At 25.0% G+C, this 23083-nt stretch overlaps 1 protein-coding gene across 1 annotated transcript in view; it reads left to right on the plus strand.

Annotated features, from left to right (window-relative positions):
* The window catches only part of Adss (adenylosuccinate synthetase), a 41787-nt gene extending 23907 nt beyond the window's left edge, over positions 1-17880 (plus strand). The window contains exons 2-6 of the mRNA XM_017901179.1: positions 2247-2349; positions 11366-11729; positions 15473-15865; positions 16883-17139; positions 17643-17880. Coding sequence (XP_017756668.1) covers positions 2247-2349; positions 11366-11729; positions 15473-15865; positions 16883-17139; positions 17643-17692 — 1167 coding nt within the window. The 3' untranslated portion in view covers positions 17693-17880. The remainder of the gene's footprint in view (positions 1-2246; positions 2350-11365; positions 11730-15472; positions 15866-16882; positions 17140-17642) is intronic.
* Positions 17881-23083: the final 5203 nt, after the last annotated feature.

Consider the following 23083-nt stretch of genomic DNA (forward strand, 5'->3'; position numbering starts at 1 on the left):
TATTTATAACAAAGATGCTAAGAAAGCATGTTTAATTAAAAAATCAAGTTTTAATATGTTGATCCATCTCTTATTACTATGACAAACATACATATTTCCATTGAATACACTAGTGTCACCGTGGTTCGTAACTCCAATAAATGTACTGTGACCTTACCTTGCTATACAGAGTGCTTCAGAAATAGGTGGCCAAACTTTAGCGCCATTTTATTCCAGTATCATTTTGGATTTTTATCGATACCATTGTTTGACCACCTATTTCTGAAGTACTCTGTGTAACTGATATTGTTTTAAACGTTTTTACTTGTATATTTTACTTGTAACTAATGTAGATGTTGGAATATTTTCGTGTATAACTGTATATGTAAATTGTTGATAGGTTTAGTGTTAAACAGAGTCATGTTTAGGAATACTAGCAATCTACGCGATAATCTAATCTTGGAAACCTCGTCGACAGCCTTTCTTTAACGTAATCACTCGACATTAAAATATCCTTACAAATCCTATTTGTGGCTTATTGTTCGTTTCTATTTGAGCTGGACACTTACTTATCGAACATTTATTTCTTGCAGACCTAAACGTTGCGAGGGATTTTCAAATATCATTATCTTGAAATTACTTTTGAAAATTATTTAAAAAATATTCTACCGTTAAATTAATATAAATATTATATGAAATATTTTATACACAAAGCAAATTAATGTGTTTACAATTAAATGATTTATTCATCACTTCGTAAAATTTGTTATTTGCTATGATTTTTGTTATTTTGGATGAAAGTAACTGGTTTTTTAATATGAAGCGTTAAGTACTTATTACTACTCTTTACTATTATTGCTACTATGATTATTATTATACTTATTATTCAATACCTATTCCGAATGTTATTTCCAAAATAAATTTTCAATTAAAAAATCTTATTTTTCAATTTATTATTTAATACAGGACACCACGCTAATTGTAATACGTTATTTAACAAATAATAATTAACCCTTTCACGAGTAAGGTTGTTCATGTACGGCCAAAAAATTTGTGAAAATATGGTGGGAGCAATATGATACACGTAGTAAGAAGAAAATTCCAAGATTATATAAGTAAAATTAGAGAATAATTCAACGATATCTACAATACTTACGACAAACATTTAGTATAGATATAAGCTGTGGTGGCGCTAGTGAGTTAAATGGAAAATCGTCGTAAGGCTACCGAAACGTTTACTCATGAAAGGGTTAACGTTATTCTACTAAAAAACATTTGCTTGCCAAAACATACCTGATAATTTTTGCAAACGTGCATCTGTTCTTTTTACTGCATTATTGGGTTGTAGTGTGTATTTTATAGTTAATTCTATTGGTATTCCTTATTTTTTCATTAAAAAAATATTTCTTTGCATTGTCACCTTTCTTATATATTACCCTAAAGCTCTTTCTACCCTAAATTTATATTCTTCAATTGCTTCAATATATCAGACTTTCTTTTTAGTCTAATTATTTCTGCACATCGACTCCTGACGTCAGTGAAGGTTAACTAGTACTTTATTCCCCACAAGGAGATATAGATAGGTCTTTGTACGATTCATTAATCTTACCAATAATTCATCGTTCTTCATTGAGTCCTCCATGTTAGTAAATCTGTTCAAGCGTTCAAATAAATAATACCCGATTTTACAAAATATATATACTGAACGTATATGAATGTACATTCTTCAAAAATATATGTAAGACATGTAAAGTGTACAAAATAAGCAGTACTGTGTTGAAATCATTTAAAAACAAGACGAATTTCTATCCAGGACTCTAGTCTGTAAATAATCTCGAATTTCTATCTCGAACTATAATTAGCGATTTTCTATACAAATATACATTTGTATAAACATTCACAGTTCACTCATTAGGTATCAGTTATTGACACCTCATTCATAGAATTCGATTCTACTTACATTTAACATCTCATCGAAAAGACCATCGAAAATCCGATATCTTGTATTTTTTAAAGTATGCTTTCTTCAAAACTTCACTAATTCGTCATAGGTAACGCTATTTAACTATGGTCAACATTTTGAAGAATAAATTGGACTGTTCATCTTATCATTATTACCCTGGTGTCTAATTAATAGCAATCGACGGCCACACAGTTTAAACAGCTTTTTCTCTTATCCATCGATGGAAATATTAAAGAGTACGAAATAAAAGTAAAGAAAAAAAGTGTGTTTGCACTGGAGCAAAAGAAGAATTTTAATTTTACAGGGAGGAAGCAATGCCGGGCATACTGTAGTAGTAGACGGTGCGGAGTTCCACTTCCATCTCCTGCCCAGTGGAATAATCAATCCTAGATGCACGTCGCTTATAGGTAATTATCTTTCGATTATGATGGCTCTTAATCAAATTTCAGTAATTCGAAATCAAAGTGACTGAAAAATAAAAAGTGGGAAAGATAAAGGTAAAAGAAAAGAAAAAAAGTGAAAAAGAGAACTGAGCTCTTTCAAGTAACCATGTTGGATATGAAGATACATTCCTGTACATCTGTGCAAGATACAATTTGCAACACATAATTTAAATGGCTTCAAAGGATATATATGACGTTTATAATTTCTTTATACCAGAACTACCTTTAAAAATCTTCAGGTATTAATATTTTTTAATTATATGAACATATAAAGTCAATAATTAAGAAAACTGATTAGGACTAATCAAAAATCTAACAATAGGAGATCATTAGATCTTATTCTTGTCTAACATTGATGAAATACCTTATAAGACAAAAATATTCAATAACGCAGAGCTTCTGTAGAAAGAAGCTTAATGATACTTTATAGTTTTTATATGATATTAGTATGTATATACTTAGTATAAAATATGTGATCCCATCTACCTTACAGTTGAGAAATTTTTCTTCTCAATCTCTTGCATTTTATACTTAATGTTTGTTTACATCTTCATTTTTTCTTTCTATCTATGATCTTATGTATTCCAAATGTTTTCTATCTTAATAATGAGAAGATATTATTGAGATAGACTGATTAGAATTTGTTCCAATGAAGAAGTTCCTTTGAAGATAAGAATTGTATTAGCTAATATTCTAAAATATTAAGGTAATTATATTCTAATCTTCACTGGTCGCTACAACTTTAACAGCCATGTATATTTACATGTTATCTGTATAAATATGATATTATTAGTATATTATATTACTACAATGCACTAATGTTATATAACATTTATTTCTCTTATTTTATGAATCATCAATTATTTTTAAAGTACTTTAACTTCTTAAATTTTACTTATGATATGAAGGAAACAAATATTTAAATCTGACTTCTGTTTTTTTCTTTATAAATCAATTGATATGTACTATTTTTCTTTTAATATAAATATGTTTACACTTTATACACACAAAAATTTAATTATTTATATGACTTAATTTTATAAAATTTTTATATGAATGTGTCTGTGCAAAGAATTTTATTTGATCTTTCTTGTTTTTTTTGTTATCTTACTCTGTTAAAAATATTAAAAATATATCTAAGAGATACTTTTAATCTTTGGTAATAAATGTGATAGAAGGTTAAGGAATGCTTACAGATATTAAAATCAGTTTGATTCTATTGTTTGTGTTGAAATGTTTGATATTTAGATATGGAAATTTATTAAACTGCAAACAAAATACTGATAATGTTCTGTGTTATCACACATTATGGAATATTATCTTTCCTGTTCTGATGTTTTAAAATTATTTAAAATATGAAGATATTTTGTTCAATTAAATATTATGTATTTTTACCTGTGTATCACTAGATATTTAAAATCAGTAAATATAAAATAAAAATTTTCTAGATACTAGTTTTTAAATATTCTTCTAAATAATAGAGAATAAAAAATCACTAGGGGATTACAACTAGTAAATATATAATACTATAAACTGATGTTATGAAGAAACTAAGATTTATTATCTTTTATAGGCTGTACAGTTTATTTTAATGGTATTAAAAGTATAATCTTATCAAAAAGTCAATGAATCATTCTAAATTTTATTACTTGAACCGATTATCTTTTCTGTTCACTTTACTTAATTAAGTATATTTTAATGAACAATCTTTCAAGAAATTCTTTCTTACCTCTGTTTCAATTCCTTTTTCATTTCATTTATGTTACCATTATGTTATGTTATGTTATGTTACCAGTTATATTCATTTTTAAAAATTGTAGGATCTACTGCAAAATAGTTTAAAACCAATTTTAGAATATCTAACATACATTCAAGGTTCTAGTTTTATATAACATTAATAATTTCAACTAATAATTTTGCTACTAACGGCAGTAAATAATATTTTAGTAAATGTTTTCTTGATAATACCTTAAGTTTTGAATTTCTGTTCTTTTCTTTCTACATCTTACAAAAATTGAAACTGAAATTTTATATATTTATTCTAAATCCTAAATTTAAATAAGAAACTATTAAATTATAATTTTTTCTTCTTATAAGTAAACAAAATTGGGTATAAAGACTTAATTTAAAGCTGTCACAAAAAAAATATATAAAGTTATATTTGTTATTCATTTTGTACAGAAATATGCAATACAATATTTTAATTAAATTTATATTTCAATGTTTCACTGCTATTATATGTAAAACATAAAATAAATTTTTGTATTTGACTTCATAAAAATTTGTCTATAAATTTTCTGTAGTTGTTGAGCATAAGACAATAAAAAACGAATTACATGACAATATCTAAAATCATATATTATTAACTTCAGCATTTTGAACTTTGCCACTGTTCAAAGCTGTTGTCACTGTCTAAATATGTGTTTATCATTTGGATAATTGTTCTCATAAGGAAAGATCCCCTTATCTTTCTTCTTCATTTTTCGTTTTCTTCCTCTTCCTTCACGGGAAAGTACATACATAACCTACAATAACATATCAATAAATATCTTTTTATCACATCTGACAATCTCAGAAAAATTAATTGCTCTATATTACTCGAGTATATTAGATATACATATCTAGATTTTTGTTTTTAATAAAATGTTATTTTAAAATATGTAATAAACGCAAATTATTAACTTTGATTACTTTGTCAGTAATTGACTAAATTTCTAGATTATTACGCATATAAAATGTATTCAAAAACTAAGCATAGAAATTGCTTTTGAAACGATATTTGTTCATAATATTTGTATTATATGTCTATAATACTAATGTTATAAAATTCTAATGGAATTTGGATGAATTTTCAATAATTATGCAGAAAAGTGACGTTCTCACAAATTTGTGTAACCATGTAGTATGTTGTCAAAGAAATGAATCTGAACAATTTTTCCCTATACAAGTTATCGCCGCTCGGCTCTAGTTTTTGAGGTAATTACACGAAAAGATCATTACTATTTATTAAATTTTGCATATACATACATACACGTCCTTTACTGTGCATACGTCAATATGAGATATCGTGCTTCTTTAATCTCTGGATAAACATATAACACTTGCTGATAACGGTAACACCTAGGTGTAATATTTGGTTTCGTGTCTCACAACACACCATACCATGTACATTTTTTCAATGTCTTAGAATGTTAGTACATTACTAACAACAAATTAATGTGAGGTGAAATAAAAATTATTTTACGTATATATAAAATATACGTTACATTTTATTAATCTGAAAAATAAAAAGCCATACATGATTACAATGCAAGGTCCGTCACACCATGATTGATCCCTCCAGCTGTTATTAACTGCATCCATAGTGATCTTTATTATTTACAAAATCTAACATTGAAGTATTTCAAATTTTATCGTACACATATAATACTAGTCTTTAATTGAAATATTCATAGCAAGCTTTATAAATTTATGTGATCAGAAAATGAAAATTCATTGTTGTAATATATATATGGTGAGTCACAAACATGCAAGAACTGAATGTCATGTTCTATCTAGAGTCTCTCACTCAGTATATACTGTGTATATGGTGATATATGTTATTACGTAATTTAAATTTAAAATATGTTGCAGACAATTTTTACGATAAACTTAAACTTATAGGGTATTAAAGAATATATTCCCTCTCTGATATATATGTGATTGGCACAGATTATATAACAACATTCTCGATATATTACATGTTAAACTGACAAAGTGCAACTGATTTTTGTTCGAACACGGTTATCAGTACCGAGATAACCGCAAATTGATCTGATTAACAGATAATCACAATTTCCTTTAAGCCGTAGATATGGAGAAACTTTAATTATTATAGAGGGATATTGCTACAGAGAATTATGCGATAATATTCTGATAATTTTATAATACTATTCTTTTAGTGCTGTAGTATATTAGAAAAGACAGGGAAGAGATAATGTATTAAGGCTACTTTACCAAATTCATGCCTTGTATATTCTCCTCCAAAAATATTAGAATATTTACAGAAAAAAAAGTAAATTTGAAAATTTATTGGGTATTTGGGAATTTATCATAATTTTTTAAAACGATTAACAAGTTCGTTACTTTGAATTGTAAAACTCAAAAATTAGTTAAAACTGGTTTTGACTAGTTAATTTTAGAATTAACCGAATGCCATCCAGCAATACGAGCATTGTCTAAAAATTATTTAGTTATTAATAATTCCGATTCATTTGTTGTATTATTAACAAAATACTTCTAACGTTAAAATGGCGTTCTTAGGTAACTATATGGCTCTAACTAGGGAAAACTAGTAACCGCTACGTAAGAACATTGAACAGATGTATTATTGAGGTTCGCTCAGAACTGTCGCGATGTACATAAGAATAAAATTCTGTAAGCAACATCCGTTATTTTCCCACTCGATCCTCGGTAGTGTCGGTATGAAGCGTGGGGGAAACGACGAAGGGATGTTAGGAGTAGGGCAGACTGAGAGATTCTCCCCGGCAATCCTTTTTTGCCAGATCTGTGCTATGGTATCATTCCAAACAAATAAAAAAGTGAAGAAAGCATTACATAACCTTAAAACAATATTAAAAAGTCAGACACGAATTTTTTGAAGATATAGTTTATAAATTATTTTTTCGTCATTATAAATGCTTAAATATACTAACCTAATTTAAAAAATAGTAAATAAATGTAAATCTATGTTAACGGTAAAAGAATGTTTCTTCTAATTCTTTCTTTTAGAAGATAAAACTTAAATTGTTTATTAACTAACAAACGTAGGATTTAATTATTATTATTATTTAATAATACGAGAATTCTTTCTTGGTCTTGCAATATATACTTGATACTTGAAATGATTTTTATGACTCCATCAATATCACGATACATTGCCGCGCTTTTCTTAACAGGAAACAATAAATCGTGATACGTGTTAAGTTAAGCCGCGTTTACATTAGGCAACTTCTGGTATAAACACGATATTAATCGAGTGCGAACGATTTCAAATTTTGGTCGAACAATCTAATAATATCAATTGTAATGGATGATATAAATATTATAAAATTGAAGTTGCCGGGGAACTATAGCAATACATATGAGTTAAACTTTAGTTTATACATGTACATGTTTTTTTTTCTTTTTGCATTCTATTCTGTTCTTGTTGACATGCCAGTCACAAGTATCGACATTACTGTAATACATATTAATTATTTTCTTAAATGGGTTATTCACGAAGTTGCATGCTTTCAATTAAATCCAAGAGTAAACATGCTGTTTTATGTAACATATTAACACCTTGAACCACAAAAATATTGAACAAGACCTTAATATAAACCTTTAAGTTCAACGACTTGAAGTCGATCAATTCCATCAATCAATCAAAAGCTATCCAATGTAAATGTGGCTTTAAGGTTTCATGCGTAGGATCAAATAACCAGGCCTGAGGATGCTTATTTGAAAAGCCTAAAGTTGTAGTAGTCTTGTCAATAGGATTCAAGGAATCCTTACTGTAATCCTCTAATTGCAACCAGACTACCGTATAAAAATGGTATATAAGAGATTTCTAAGCTAGACGTTAAGAATTCTTTCTATTAACGAATGTATATATATACTTAGGCACAAAAGTATTCGAATCTCTACATTTGCTGGTTTTAATAAAATATATATTTTAATTTAAATTAACGTATTTAAAATGATACGATATACGTGAATAAAAATCTCAAACTTATGTCAGTAAGATTAAAGTCAATACCATAATGAAATTTCTTATTTTGCAATTAATGGTGCTTTCAATTGATGCATTTTTGTAATAAATATGTTCATTTTAAGTGAATATCATTTACAATTCAATGTGGGTCCTTAAAACTTCTAGAAATGGGAAAAAGTGTTATGAGATTAAACAAAATAGTTCAACATAAAGCATGTTTCGAAATTAACTTTATAAACATTATTAATTTTGTACCGTTTTAAATCAATTCTAAAGTTACTGTAATGTTCATGTATTAGAAATTTTATAACATACAAATATTATTATACTGTTACAATATGTAAGAATTCTTTTTTTAATTTAGCAGTTAAACCCTGTCACAGAAGTCATGACAATTGAAAACAGTTAAGATATTGACTAATCGAAGGACACTAGAATTTATTCATAAATGGAATAAATTAGTTTATTAATCGATCAGAATTGTTCCGTATAAATTGTAATGAATGTATTCTGGTTAAAGTGTAAATAAAATAACGATTTTAGATTGGCCATTTATTTTCTATCATTTTCGTATTAACTAAACGTACTTTCTGCACTATACATTACTCTCAATATGAAAGGGATATAGGTCCGATTGGTCCACCCCTGCTAGTACAATCAAGAAATAGAACACACGTATTTTCTTTATTGGCTGAAATGTCAAGGTCAATCTGGGAGTGGTGGGGAATCAGCTGGTGAAAGGAATTGCTTTCGTCTCGTGAGTCGTTCTTTAAACTCTGAACAAGGCCAGTTTATTCGTTTAAAAATTAAATACTAGAATAAAATTAAACCACAATAAAAAAGCGCCACGTACTTTTATGACATTACTACATTATCATATGATGCTTGATATTTATAGCAAGTGAGTCCACTGCAAACAGATGCTTACTCATGTTAAAGTATATAATGCAATTATTGCTTGTTAAACATGTAACTGCCACCAGAATGTATATAGCACAATAGGGACAAGCGCGTTTGGAATTGAGAAAGAAATATGCATAAACGAGTGCAGTAGAAATGTTACAAGACTTTTAAATCAATAGTACAAATTATTTTAGAAGTAGGTGCAGAATTATTGCAATGTAGGCTGTAAATAAAGAATACTAAGGGTTAAGCAAGAACTAGAATGTGATGAAATAAGAATGGTCGAGTGAGGACAGAATCGACACTAAAGTTTCGGATTACCGAGTCTTAGAACCAATAAAATTAACTAGATTCTAAAGTTAGAATTGCCTCTTTATAATTTTAACTTTTCTATAATACACTGCATAAGTTAGATATATGATTATATTCTATTAATAAAAAAGGATAGAACAGCAACTATAACGCAAAGTAAAATCTAAAAAAACATTAGATTAAGTGCAAGTAAAGTTAATTTATTAATAAATTAAAAAAGCTAAAAAATATATAACAATAATATATATATTTTAATTTATAATATACTATAGCAATATAATAATATATGTTTCTCAACTTTTAATTTATTAACACAATTACTAATAAAAATGCTCGAGCATTCTATTTTGGATTTCGAAATTACCTTATATTTTAATAATAATGTCTTAACTATTTATATTTGTTATAGTAAATTATTTATTAGGTGGTTATTATAGATCTATCCTTGCTCCAGTGATCATTCTGAGTCATTGATGCAAATGCTATAATTATTTTATTATTTTGTCTTTTTTTCTGTGGAGAAATTTTTGAACAATTGTTGACTAATTTATTGTTGGCAATATATTAATGCTCCTCAAAATAATCACGAATAAGTTTAATATTGCCAACAAAAGTCCTTTTGTTCCCTTAGACTCTAGAATGTTTATCATTATGTGAATGTTACCAACTACTGCTCATGTAGGGTTTATTACTAGAAATGCCAAACTAGTCATAATCACTGATTTTATATCTTTTGTTTTTTTTTTTTTTTTTTTTTTTTTTTTTTTTTTTTTTTAATGGGCAGCTGTTATTGAGTAAATTAACGTTGACATTTATTAAGGTAAAAACATAATTATATATATCTATTAATTCCTGTTATACAATTTTAATTATTAGTATTTGGGTATACTATATTTAGATACATATTACAGGCTGACAATTCTAGTATTAAATTGAAATTTCTATTTTACCCTGAAGATTTCTTCATAGTTTAATTTTCTAAAGATATTTATTTATTTTTATTATTAGTATGTGCAATGAACAAACATATGTGACACATCTAATAATATAGTATGAGTATTTTAACTCGACCATTTTAAATTACTTGTAAACTGGTTGTTACATGAAAAATCTGTTTCAGATAAAAGTTATTTGATAGTAACCAAAGGATGCAAAGTATTAATTTTTTTTTTATTTTGTTATTTTGTTAAGATATGAAGGTCACCTTGAGTTTTTTGACTATAATATGTAACATTTATATTTGAAAAACAAATAATTAAAATCTCGACAAAAAAACAAAATAATAAAAAACTAATTGTTACATTGTATACTTCCATTAATGTTAAACAATTTTTATCTGCAGTATTTGTTCATATTAACAAATATTTTATAGATCATTAAGTACTTTCCATAAATAATTTTATAGGTAATTTCAGATAGTAGAGTAAAGCGGTTCACTCTGAATAATAAACAAATTATAATATATAAAATGATAATATACAATGATAAATATAATGATATTATATTATAATATAATATATATTAATATATTATATATATATTATAATTACTAAATATACTATTAAATAATAAATTATTAAATATATAATTATTTATTATAAATTTATTTAATTTATTATAAATTATAAATGACTAAATATATTATAATTGTATACTAATATAATGATAACATATACCCGAAAAATGAATATCTTTAAAAATAATCTAATTTATTATATTTATACAAAACTATTTGTACAAAATTTCTTCGTCCTGAAAAAATCTCAACAATCAAATAAAAAAATTCGTAAATTCATAAGAATATAGAAATCTAATATTTATTTTACGAAAGAATCCTAACCTATTCCAGGAAATGGAAAGTAATTTAATACGCTATTTAATTAATGTTACGTTATGGCTTTAATTATATAGCATAATAAATATTTGAATATAAAATATATAAAAAAATCACAATGACCATGATTACATTTGTACAAATATCGTATTGTAATAATTATGATACTAATATGGCGTTTGTCGTGAATTTTTCAGGAAACGGAGTGGTGATACATCTACCAGGTCTTTTTGAAGAACTAGAAAGCAACGAAGCGAAAGGTTTGAAAAATTGGCAGGACCGATTGATAATCTCTGACAGGGCACATATAGTATTCGATTTTCATCAGCAAGTGGATGGTCTCCAGGAATTAGAGAAAGGTACACAATCTCTTGGTACCACTAAAAAAGGTATTGGACCAACGTACTCGAGCAAAGCTGCTAGAAATGGGCTCAGGATCGGTGATCTTCTCGGAGACTTCGATAAATTTTCACAGAAGTTTAATGCACTAGTGGCTTCGTATCAAAAAATGTTTTCATCCTTGCAAGTCGACGTTAAAGCAGAACTTCAACGTTATAAAGAGTACGTATTTCTATTTATATTTTATACTTTCTAGAGACCTAACCTCAAAAGAAATTATGAAATGTTTATCATAGAAAATGTCCTCAATGATAACTTTAGTTTTGAAATATTTATTTATCTTATAATTCAAATAATATAATAAAATTAGTAGTAATTTATTCGATTAAAATGAATGAACTTGTCTCATTGTCAGCTACATATTTAGTAATTATAGTTCTTTCTTATGGCCATAACTGTGAGAAGAAAATAGAGAAAATTTGGAGAAATAGAGAATAATAAATCTTTTCATAATTTAAAATATATTTTATATTAACAAACGAATCTTAATTGAAACTTTTTGTTTATTTATGTAATAAGAATACCGTAAGTTAGTAAAAAAATATATTGGAAATCTTATTAAAGAAATTAACATTCACTATTGCGAATATATTAAAGAAAATAATTTGAAATGTAAACAAAACTTAATAAAAGGAGACCAATGGAAACTGTAATTTAATACACTTAAAGAAATTATCTTCTAGTACTGCCTAACTATTTAATTAATAAATTTTCATTTTAAAATGGTTAATAATATCAATAAAAAGGAATTTAAGTGTTATATTTATGTTCCTATGTACATGTGAAACAATTGATATTTTTATTTTATTTTCAATTTTTATACTACTAATGCCATTACTCAATATTAAAATTTTAATTTCTTCTAAATTAATAACTTTCTCTACAAATGACTTAGTATTTCTTTTTATAAACAACATCCAATTGTTTAAATTATTATATTACGTAGTATATGATTCCATATAAGAGAAACAAAGTTAAATTTTATATGTCCTCTGCAGATTCATACAGGAAAGATGTACATAAGATTGAAGAAAGAGAAAAGATAAAGATAAAGAAAAATAATGATAATTTCAAGATATACTTTGAAATTATGTAACTTTTGCTTGAAATTGTTTAATTTTTTAAATCTTAACCTCTTGCACTTCCATTTAATTATGAAAAAGTATGTATTGGAGTATTATTTAATTTTGATTAACCACTGTATGCTTATCCTATCAGAGACAAAGTTAGATAAAAATTTTAGAAATTCTTCGAATTAAATTCGTTAAAACGTGTGAAATATAATTATGGTCGCGTGATTATTGTGGCTTACAATCGTGAGATTTGACATGAAGGACTCGTGACGTAGTTAGACTCGTTATTTTAGTGCAAAGGGTTTAATCATCGAGTCAATTTAAATTAATCATCCTATATATATTTAATTTTATATTTGTTTTAATAAGATAATATATATTCTTTGTGGTAGTTACTAATTCTTCGATTAAATACTTCAGAAATAAGAAGATTAAAATAATACCAAATATCCTCCTATTAATTTATGAAAACAAGACACTTCCGTTTGATAACGGAATCTAAGATTTCTGTGCAGATAACAAATACTAACTAAAATAACACCAAGTATCCTCCTATTCATTTATAAAGATAAGACACTTCCGTTTGATAACTGATCTATAAGATTTTTGTATAAATAACAAATTTTAATTCACCAATATCGAAAATATTAGAGTAAGTTTTATTATAATCATATCTGGTTTCGAAATAATAAGGGGTATGCCTACGAAGTTTTACAAGGCCAAACTATATTATAAATTTTTATCACAATTTATAATACGATATAAAATAGTTAGTTGTACATGATTTAAGTATTTTAGTAAATAATTATTATATGATAATGAAATAAAAATATTAATATAAAGAAAAGTTTATATAAAATATTCATATATAAAACGAAACACAGATGTTGATTTCTTTCACATAAAACCCCATAAGAAACAGAGGATACGCCATTGTAGTTCAAATGAAAAATACTGATATAATAGACTCCCATATAACACGGTTAATACGTTACGTATTGTATGAAATTACGTTATAGGAAATCGTGCCATATAAAAATTTTCCTCTTATAACACGAATAATATAAATAACACGTTTGGGATTACTATTGTCATGTTAAATTTTGTTTTCTATGATTTATCAATTAATACAGTAGAATGCTTTTGGAAAGCTCATATAACAATGCTATACACAGTTAAAGTAAATTAAAATTTTAACCCTCCATCATAACATGAATTGCACAAACGTTATATGTTTTGGACTGATGTCCTACATAATTTGTGAGCTTAATAAATAAGCTAAACTAAAGTCTTGCGTGATTCTTGTTATGCATAACGATGTTTCAGTTTGGTATTATCTAATGGTTCTGTTATCGATGGAGTATCTGATTTTCGCTGGAGTCATTTACGGCCTCCTATTACCGACGGAGGGTTAAACCTAAAGAATTCTAATATTTTATTATATAACACGTTGTACGAAATTCGTTTTATATAAAAAAAAGTCGTCATAATATTTTTAACACATTATAAAAATTCCCATTATGCGTGAGTTCACTGTATATTTAAAGTTTAGAACATTTTCAGTGTAACGATTACAGAAATATGCAGTTCTTGCTCAATTAAATTCTATCCAAAAAGTCATATGAGTCATAAATTATCCAACACAGATGAAATATATTCTCTACACTAGTTTTCAGCACCACGTCACATTTATATTTGCGATATCTTTGCTAACATCCAAGAATAGTATTGTATAATTACTACAATAAATATAAAAATTATTTTTCGAATTACTAAGCATAAAAAGTTAACTTATATATCATAATTATTTAAAATTGTTTATATTAATATATAAATATAAAATGTACATTTAAATGTATTTAAATTTAAATTTATATAAATTTATATAAATATATAAGTAATTATTAAATATAAAAATCGTCGCAACATACAGGGTAATTCACTTAAATTAAACATGTACGTTATTTCTGTTACTATCCCTTTTAAATTTATCATTGAAATTTATTTGTATTTTTCGCTTCTTTCCCAACTTATTTTCCAATGTAAAAACATCAATCTAAGATTCTATGTATCAATGACTTAGTATTTGTTAAATTGAAGATGCACGATGCATGAAATGCTAAATTTATACATTCAATAGTTAGTACCACACATTTCTCAAATTTAGATTCATAAAAAAGTTACATAAACATTTTGATGATTTGTAGCATTAAGTAAACTTAAAGCCTCAAATTTTAAATTTACGCGTGTATTATATAAAATTTCTTCTTTTTTTAACATAATTTTTAATGACTAATTTATCAGACAAAATTTAACAATAAAATTATCGACTTGTAATGTATATCTAAATATAGTATACATTGATAACAATAAAATGTTATAATAATAAGAAAATATAATAAAAATTGAAAAAAAATTATAACAAAAATAAATACATACATATGTATAATTATGATTTCATCTCAATAAATATCAACATTAATTTTTGTCAAAAGGAACTGCATATTTTTAGTAATAGCAATAGACAAGAAATACAAAAAATACTGATCAGTAATCATTTTGATTAATTTAGTACTTCTAGTGTTTATGTATAGTATTCAACAGTACCATATAATTTCCTACTACATGTATACTTTATATATTACAAATAAAATATATGTCTATGCAACAAATTTTTAAAATCAATTTAAAAAAAAAAAAGATTTTTAATGACTTCTATTTTTTTCTTAGTATCTCTAATACTCAATCAAGTAACCAAAACTGCAATTATTACATTAAAAGCTATCATTATCCAAGCTGCTTATATAAATAATACCTCTATTCTGTTTCCAGATATGCAGAAAGAATAAGACCACTAGTAAAAGAAACAGTTCAGTATTTACATCAAGCATTACGTGAAGGGAAAAAAGTATTAGTCGAAGGTGCAAATGCTGCAATGTTAGACATAGATTTTGGTACATATCCCTACGTTACCAGTTCTAACTGCAGTATAGGTGGTGTTTGTACCGGTCTTGGGTTACCACCGTCTTATATAGGAGAAATTGTCGGTGTCGTTAAAGCCTATACCACAAGAGTTGGTGATGGTCCATTTCCTACTGAACTTTTAAATGCTACAGGCGACCTTTTACAAAGGAGGGGGCATGAAGTTGGAGTTACAACAAATAGAAAGAGGCGTTGTGGCTGGCTGGATTTAAGTCTTCTTAAATTCACTGGAATGGTTAATGGGTAAGAAATATTTCTGTAACAATATTTAGAAGAGAAGGTAAGTGGCTCAAAAATCCAAGAATCATGAAACTTTGCATACACGTAGTGTATATGTTCCACACAATGGTATTTTCTTAATGTGATCTTGCTAGTGTTTATTTGCAAAGTACAAAATTTGTTTACTTAAAAAAACTTATTTGAAAACACTGAACATTTTGTACATTTAAAGTTTTGTTTTATCTCATACCATTGTAGAATTATATTCAACAAATTGAAAGAAATTGCTTTGTGTTATAGAGGATGTGCAGTATGTATATGCGTGGTTTCATAATCTTTAAAATTCTTGAGTTGTCTACCTTCTCTTATTAGTAAGTTAAGAATTTCTTTATATTGTAAAAACTTGTATGTAATTGTCTGTATTCATTTTTTAGGATACCCAATGAATGAACATTTTTAAATACAGTAGAACCTCGATTATCAGTGTACCACTTACTGAAAGCCTTAAAAATGAATAAAAGATTATAAGGAAATTCAAATTTCAAAACCAGTTCGGGTTGATTTTTAAAGTTTGTGTTATTTATGGTATTCCCGAAATTAACATGTCAGGTGAGAAACTTTCAGCAAATAATTCTACTACTAATACATTTAAACAAGAATTTACCTATTTTCCGACGGTAGAGAATTATTTGTTTGAATATGTATTTAATACAAATGAGACTGGAACCATGAAAGATATTGGTCTGTTTATACGAAGTTTCAGCATCAGAATATAAACATAATAAAAGTTACAATAAAAATTAAATACCTTCAAAAATTTTAAATTGTTTAATGTTGTTTTAAAAATATGAAAATAAGGTTATCCGAATATCTGAAAAATTCGATTATTTAAATAGTATTTGTCACGATTTGTTATGATGATCAAGGTTCTACTGTAGTGCTAAATATACGATTTGCTATACAAAATACAATTCAATTTAATATAATAAAAATATTATAATAAGGAATTCATGTTTAATTGATACTATATTTCTTTTACAGGTATACGTCAATATGTTTAACGAAATTAGATATCCTAGATACGCTTCCAAAAATTCAAGTTGGTATAGGTTACCGATTAAATGGAAAGGAAATTGACTATTTTCCAAGTAATACTTCTGATTTAGCAAAAGTGGAAGTAATTTATGAAACTCTTGATGGTTGGCAATCAACGACAGAAGGTGTACGTTCTTTGGAGAAACTACCTCCTAATGCGAAACAATATATACAACTAATAGAAGAACACCTTGGCGTACCAGGTAATATTTCATTATGCAGTAGTTTCATTACTATAATAGCTGGATAAACGGTCACGAAATTAGAAAGAATTTCTCGTGTCTTAATAACCTTGAGGACTTTAGTGTTGCAAATCGTTACGTTCGTCTTTAAGTGCCCATTTTATACAAACAAATAAAACATGTTCAGCATTTATTAAAAAGAAAATCCTCTCACAATACTATATAAACATTCTCCAACAAATATTTTTGTGAAATTTTGATTATAACAAAAATATTTCAATAAAAATATTTTAGTAAATGTCCTGCATTGATAAGTGAAAAATTCTATACAAAAATATATAATCCTATAAAAAAAATATACTGTAAATTTCTTTTAAATTTGCTTAAAAATTTATTAGAACAATTACTATTATGCTTGAACTTATACATCTTTAATGTATTTAAAATTAGATTAATACTTTATAATTATAGATATTTATTTTAATATTAATATAAATTAAATATTGTAATTATTAATGTTTCAGTTAAATGGATTGGAGTGGGGGCAGGTCGAGAAAGTGTAATTACCCTTTGACATTACATGTATTGGTTACAACAATGAATATATACTTATTTGTCTATTCAGTTTGTTACTCTTTTAATGATAAATTTAGTTTATCTAAAGAGTTGATGAAAAAACGCACAGAGAATAAACAACAAAGAAATTTATAACATTAAGCTTTTGACATTTAGTAGTGGATATATAATACTTGTTGAAGAGAACAGAAGTCTCATCTTTTCGAGTTCCTCTTTCTGATTGGATAATTCATGTCAATCATGTTATCCATTAATCAAATGTAAAATAAGAAATGTTAATTAAAATGTATTTCTTTGAAAATTGTATTGTTTCATATCCAATTTCCTTATATGTTAAAATTAATGTTGTTAAATTCATTCATTAATGTTTGCATGACTGAATTCGATATGTTTATTATAAGAGAAAATTTAATAGTAAAATATAAATATTTAGATTTTAACTTAAAAAATCTGCTTTAGCTGAGGACAGTTGTATGTGCTGAAATAAATGATATCATGTATAAATCATTTAATATAAAAAAATTAATTAAAAATATAGAATACAATTTTTACAAATATACAAATATAAAAATTCGCCAGATTGTGCGTGTATTTAATTAATTCTTGTCTGTATGTGTGCAGTAATAAATGTTGTTAATGTTGTGATAAATATTGCTACATAAGTTCTAGGATAAAACCTAATAGCCATTTTATATGTGTGTACGCGCGCGCGAGCGCGTGTGTGTGTATCGAGTGATATTTTTTAGTAACAGATATATTGTAGGAGCAATAATTAGACCTCAAGTAATAATTGTTTAAAAATTTTGAGAAAATGCAATTTCATTACATTTATTAGGAGAACAGTGTGCAAAAATACAAGGAGAAAAAACATTGTCATTGCTTCGTACTGTTTTTCACCTAATATATTTGTTCATATTTGCTTGCCAAAACTAATTTTTGCAATCATTAATTCTATTCTACACATGTATTAATGATTTTGCTACCTTACATTTGCATATTATTAAATTGCATATTTATTCCTAAAAATGAGATTGTATACAAATTCTTATTTTATAAATTATAAATATATAATATTTTGATCATATCTGAATGTCCAATACAATTAACCTAAAATGACGTAATTTATTTTATTTTATATGTTATAATTTCATTCCAGAATTAATAAAACCTTTCCCAGAAAATTTGGCTTAAAAAGAATAAACAAAAGTAAAAAGAAAAAAAAAATCTGGTGATGTATTGCTTTTTTTAAGAAAGGGAGTTTAGAGCAAAATATAAAATAAAAGAAAACAAAAAAAAAAGTCAAGGAAATTATACATAATCTGAAATTGAAAGGAAAAAATTTATATAAAAAGGAAAACTCAAAGAATAAAAACAAAAATAAATACAATGATAAAAACGAGGAATAATACTGTTTTATTTATTCAGAGTGATGTAGTATGAATAAAACAGGTAAAAAATAGTAGTAGGAATTGATCACACGAAGAATGTATTAAATAATAACCTATGTTAATTGACTAAAAATTACACTTTTTTTTTTCAATAATTTCATTCACATTTATAATTTTCATTTTTATAAATACTGTACTTTTTTCATTAATAAACATTATTGTAAATTGATTGAATATATATTTTGATTCTTCAAATGAAAATTGTCACTTTATAATACATCATTACACAAATAAGTGACATTAGATATTATGACACTTTGAATTTCTTCAAATACACAAATTTTATGATTGTATCCAAAATTATAAATGATATCAATAAAAAAAATAATACTATAGCATAAATATATTATGTATTAAAAGGCAAATAATATAATATCACGTAAAATAATTTTTGAAAATAATATATTTTGTGTATTTATTTAGTTATTTGGTATATATGCAATTTGTAATTAGTATATTACGAGTAAGAAAACTAAAACATAGAGCAAACACAGCAACGTAGACTCGACTTCACTGTCGTATACGTTAATTTAAACAAACATAATTATAAATTTAGGATGCACGGCTGAATTAGTGTCTGGATATAACTGAAAATTGTAACCACTTAGAAATAAATAATTACGGATCTCACAAATTCTTTTTCAATAATACCTCAAGAGCAAGTATTATGTGTTCGAAAAGAGATAGCACAGCGTGTGTATATCCTCACGGCTGATTAACTCCGCCAAAACTTCCATGATCACAGGCAGTGTCCGCTATTCCCCGAAAACGATGACGAAGATTATTAGCGGGTTGTAGCCAGACTACGTTATTAAAAATATAGATTTATAATTTTTAATTAGTAATAAATTATTATTAATATTTTTTTAAATTAATGATATTAAATAATAAATAATAAAATTATTGTCTTATTAATATTTGTTATAAGATTAATATCCAATAATACATAATCGTGTACATTTGTAATTAATAATGAACATTATTATCGATATTTTTTTAAATTAATAGTACCCAATAATACACATTTTTAATTAATAATAAACATATAAGGGCCGTTTTTTGATCTTATATAAACATATATAATATTATCATTAAAATAGAATACTATTATGATTAATGTAATGTGTAAATGTTCTATATTTCCGTTCACCACATTTATTATCACCACATTTTGCACAAACTTCATATTATATAGCACAAGATAAACATATATTATGATAAGCATGTTTTATAGTTTTCTGTTCACATTATATAAAAATATTCTGTCTATATATATAAAAACTTATATGATATTCTTTATAAATTAACAGTTCACAGTGTATATAACCATGTTAAATTGTTGATAATTATAATAAATGATTGTAATACTAACTGATAACAATTTAAAGTATCAAATTATTACAAAACTTAAAATAAAAGGAAGTTCAAAGTGAATTGTTTTCTTTTAAATACACGAAAACAGAAAAATAATAAAATTTATGAAAATATGTAATAAACATTTTTAGTTTCAAATAACTTTCGTATGTTATATGTAAATAATAAACCTTCATAAATGTCCGTTTTCAGTGTCTTATTTTCTGTAATATATATTTAATACTTAAAAAATATTTCATTTTACAACTATAACTAAGATGTTTTTAAATAATATCATTTAAAATAATAATATAAATATGAGTTTAATATAAGAACTGTTAACTTTTAATATGCACTCAAATACAGCATATTTAGATAATGTTAATTAAAATTGTACGATAAAAATATACAAATAAAAAAATACTTAATTGATTGATTTATACATATATTTCGATAACGATATATTTTATCATTTTTTTATTTATTCATATCTTTTTTCTTTAATAAAATAAGATTATTTACTATAAAAGAAGTTACTACGAAACTATTGATAAAGGAACATTTAGCGATTTGTTTAAGGTATGTAAATAATAGTTTTTCAATAAACAACATTTAGAACAAATCAGTATTTAGTAATATTGATATAATAAGGACTTCTTCATTTTTTACAGAAAATAATTTATAGTAATTATTAATCGTTTTTTTATCAAACAATAATAATATAAAATGGTCTTAATGATAATAATGAAAATTAAAATACAAAACATATTTAAGTACAGCGTATAGCATTTTTTTTATGTAGTCCGCTATATATGTATATTAAGTACATTCTATAACATTTAAGATTTTAAGATATTTCTAAATATTAAAATAATATCCCATTAAAACGGAAAAATTTTTAAAAGAAGTACACTATATAAGGATAGAATACTTAAAATTTTATTCATAAAAATAAATATCACATTAAACAAAATTTTTTTGAAGTCTCATTTTACAAAATTTCAAGATCATCATGAATAGAAATAATATTTAACGACATACTGTTTAAATTTAATTATTAATATTAATATTAATAATAAATTAACTCCTACTAATTTTTAATCAACATATATATTATTTGATTGAAAAATAAAAATTCGAAATAATCCCATTAATTGTACAACTTCCTTCTTATATTCTTACAACATTGCAATAATACTATAGTAACTTAAGTTTTTTACTTATTTTTATAGAATGAAAAATTCTGAATAAATTTGAAACAGGATAATTATATATTTGCACAATTACTATGATTTTCTATTATTTCTATTTCTCTACTTAAATATAATTTTTTATTATTAATATGCATTTTTACGTTAATATACAATAAATAGTACAATGCATCTTTTTTACATAATTGAAATAATTATCATGTGTTGAATTTGTAATCGAAATTAAGCCCGAGTTTTTCCAAAATATGCCATTTATAGCATCAAGTGATCAATTATTCTTCTTATCTAAATCATCTGATTATTGATAATTTTTAACAATTGGAAAAATGTATTAGAAAATAATTGTTTATTTCTGGAAATAAACAAACAATATTTTTTTAAATCAATATTTTTCAAGTTTTCAAAATTATATATCAACTTACTTTAAACTTATTTTAGGTAATTTTAACTTACAAAACAATAATTTTAATTATAAGTATAATAAATATTATACAGAATACAAGCGACACCTATTACTTTGTACATGTACCTACATATTCTCATATCATCTGGAATAATCTAAAAAAAATAAAATGCAAAAATTTATATTTTTTTCGTAAATATTTATTTTTTTATATTATAATACATATTTTTCTCTTTGTATAAATTAATTTGTTATTTTCATATCTTAAATTAAATTTTAGAATCGAATAGCTCAATTTAAATAAATATAAAGTAAATACAAATGATTTCAATATAATGGTAACTATTAAAATTTGTTATTTTAAAATTATAGTGTTTCTTTTTTAAATAAACTTGTATTATTTAATATCTTTATGTATTATACGTATTACATTGTTTAATATAATGATATGTGATAAACAGGGAATACTGTAAATGAGATAAAAATTGCATCACAGTAAAAAAAACTACTTTTTATACATATTTGTTTCTAACATTGTTTCAACGCCATCTACGTCGATAATCGTAACGGTTGAACTACATTCTATATAAGCGTCAATAAATTAATGTATCTTGCATAATGTTCTTATAGTAGTACATAATTTGTGGTTGTGAAACACATTTAAAGTTATTTACTCGTGTTGTTATTAGTTACCTAAATAAAGAGTAGCATTTGAAAATAGGTATGTGACGTAAATTCTTTTTGTAAGTAACCAAAGATGGGTCATTGATAAATATTTTAGTCATTTTAACTGTAGAGTGATGATTATAATATAAACTATATTTCTAAAAATTTAGTTATTACTGCCTTTGTTAATTATATGTCATATCCTTTAGAAAATTCTTTTCTTAACATTTTAATGTATAATATTTTAGGTTATATTTGTTGATGTTTTACATTTTATTTAAATGACATAAATTATTTGTTCAATTTAA

The sequence above is a fragment of the Eufriesea mexicana genome, unplaced genomic scaffold (genome assembly GCF_001483705.2).
Source record: "Eufriesea mexicana isolate 0111107269 unplaced genomic scaffold, ASM148370v2 scaffold1532, whole genome shotgun sequence".
In the NCBI taxonomy this organism is placed as follows: domain Eukaryota; kingdom Metazoa; phylum Arthropoda; class Insecta; order Hymenoptera; family Apidae; genus Eufriesea; species Eufriesea mexicana.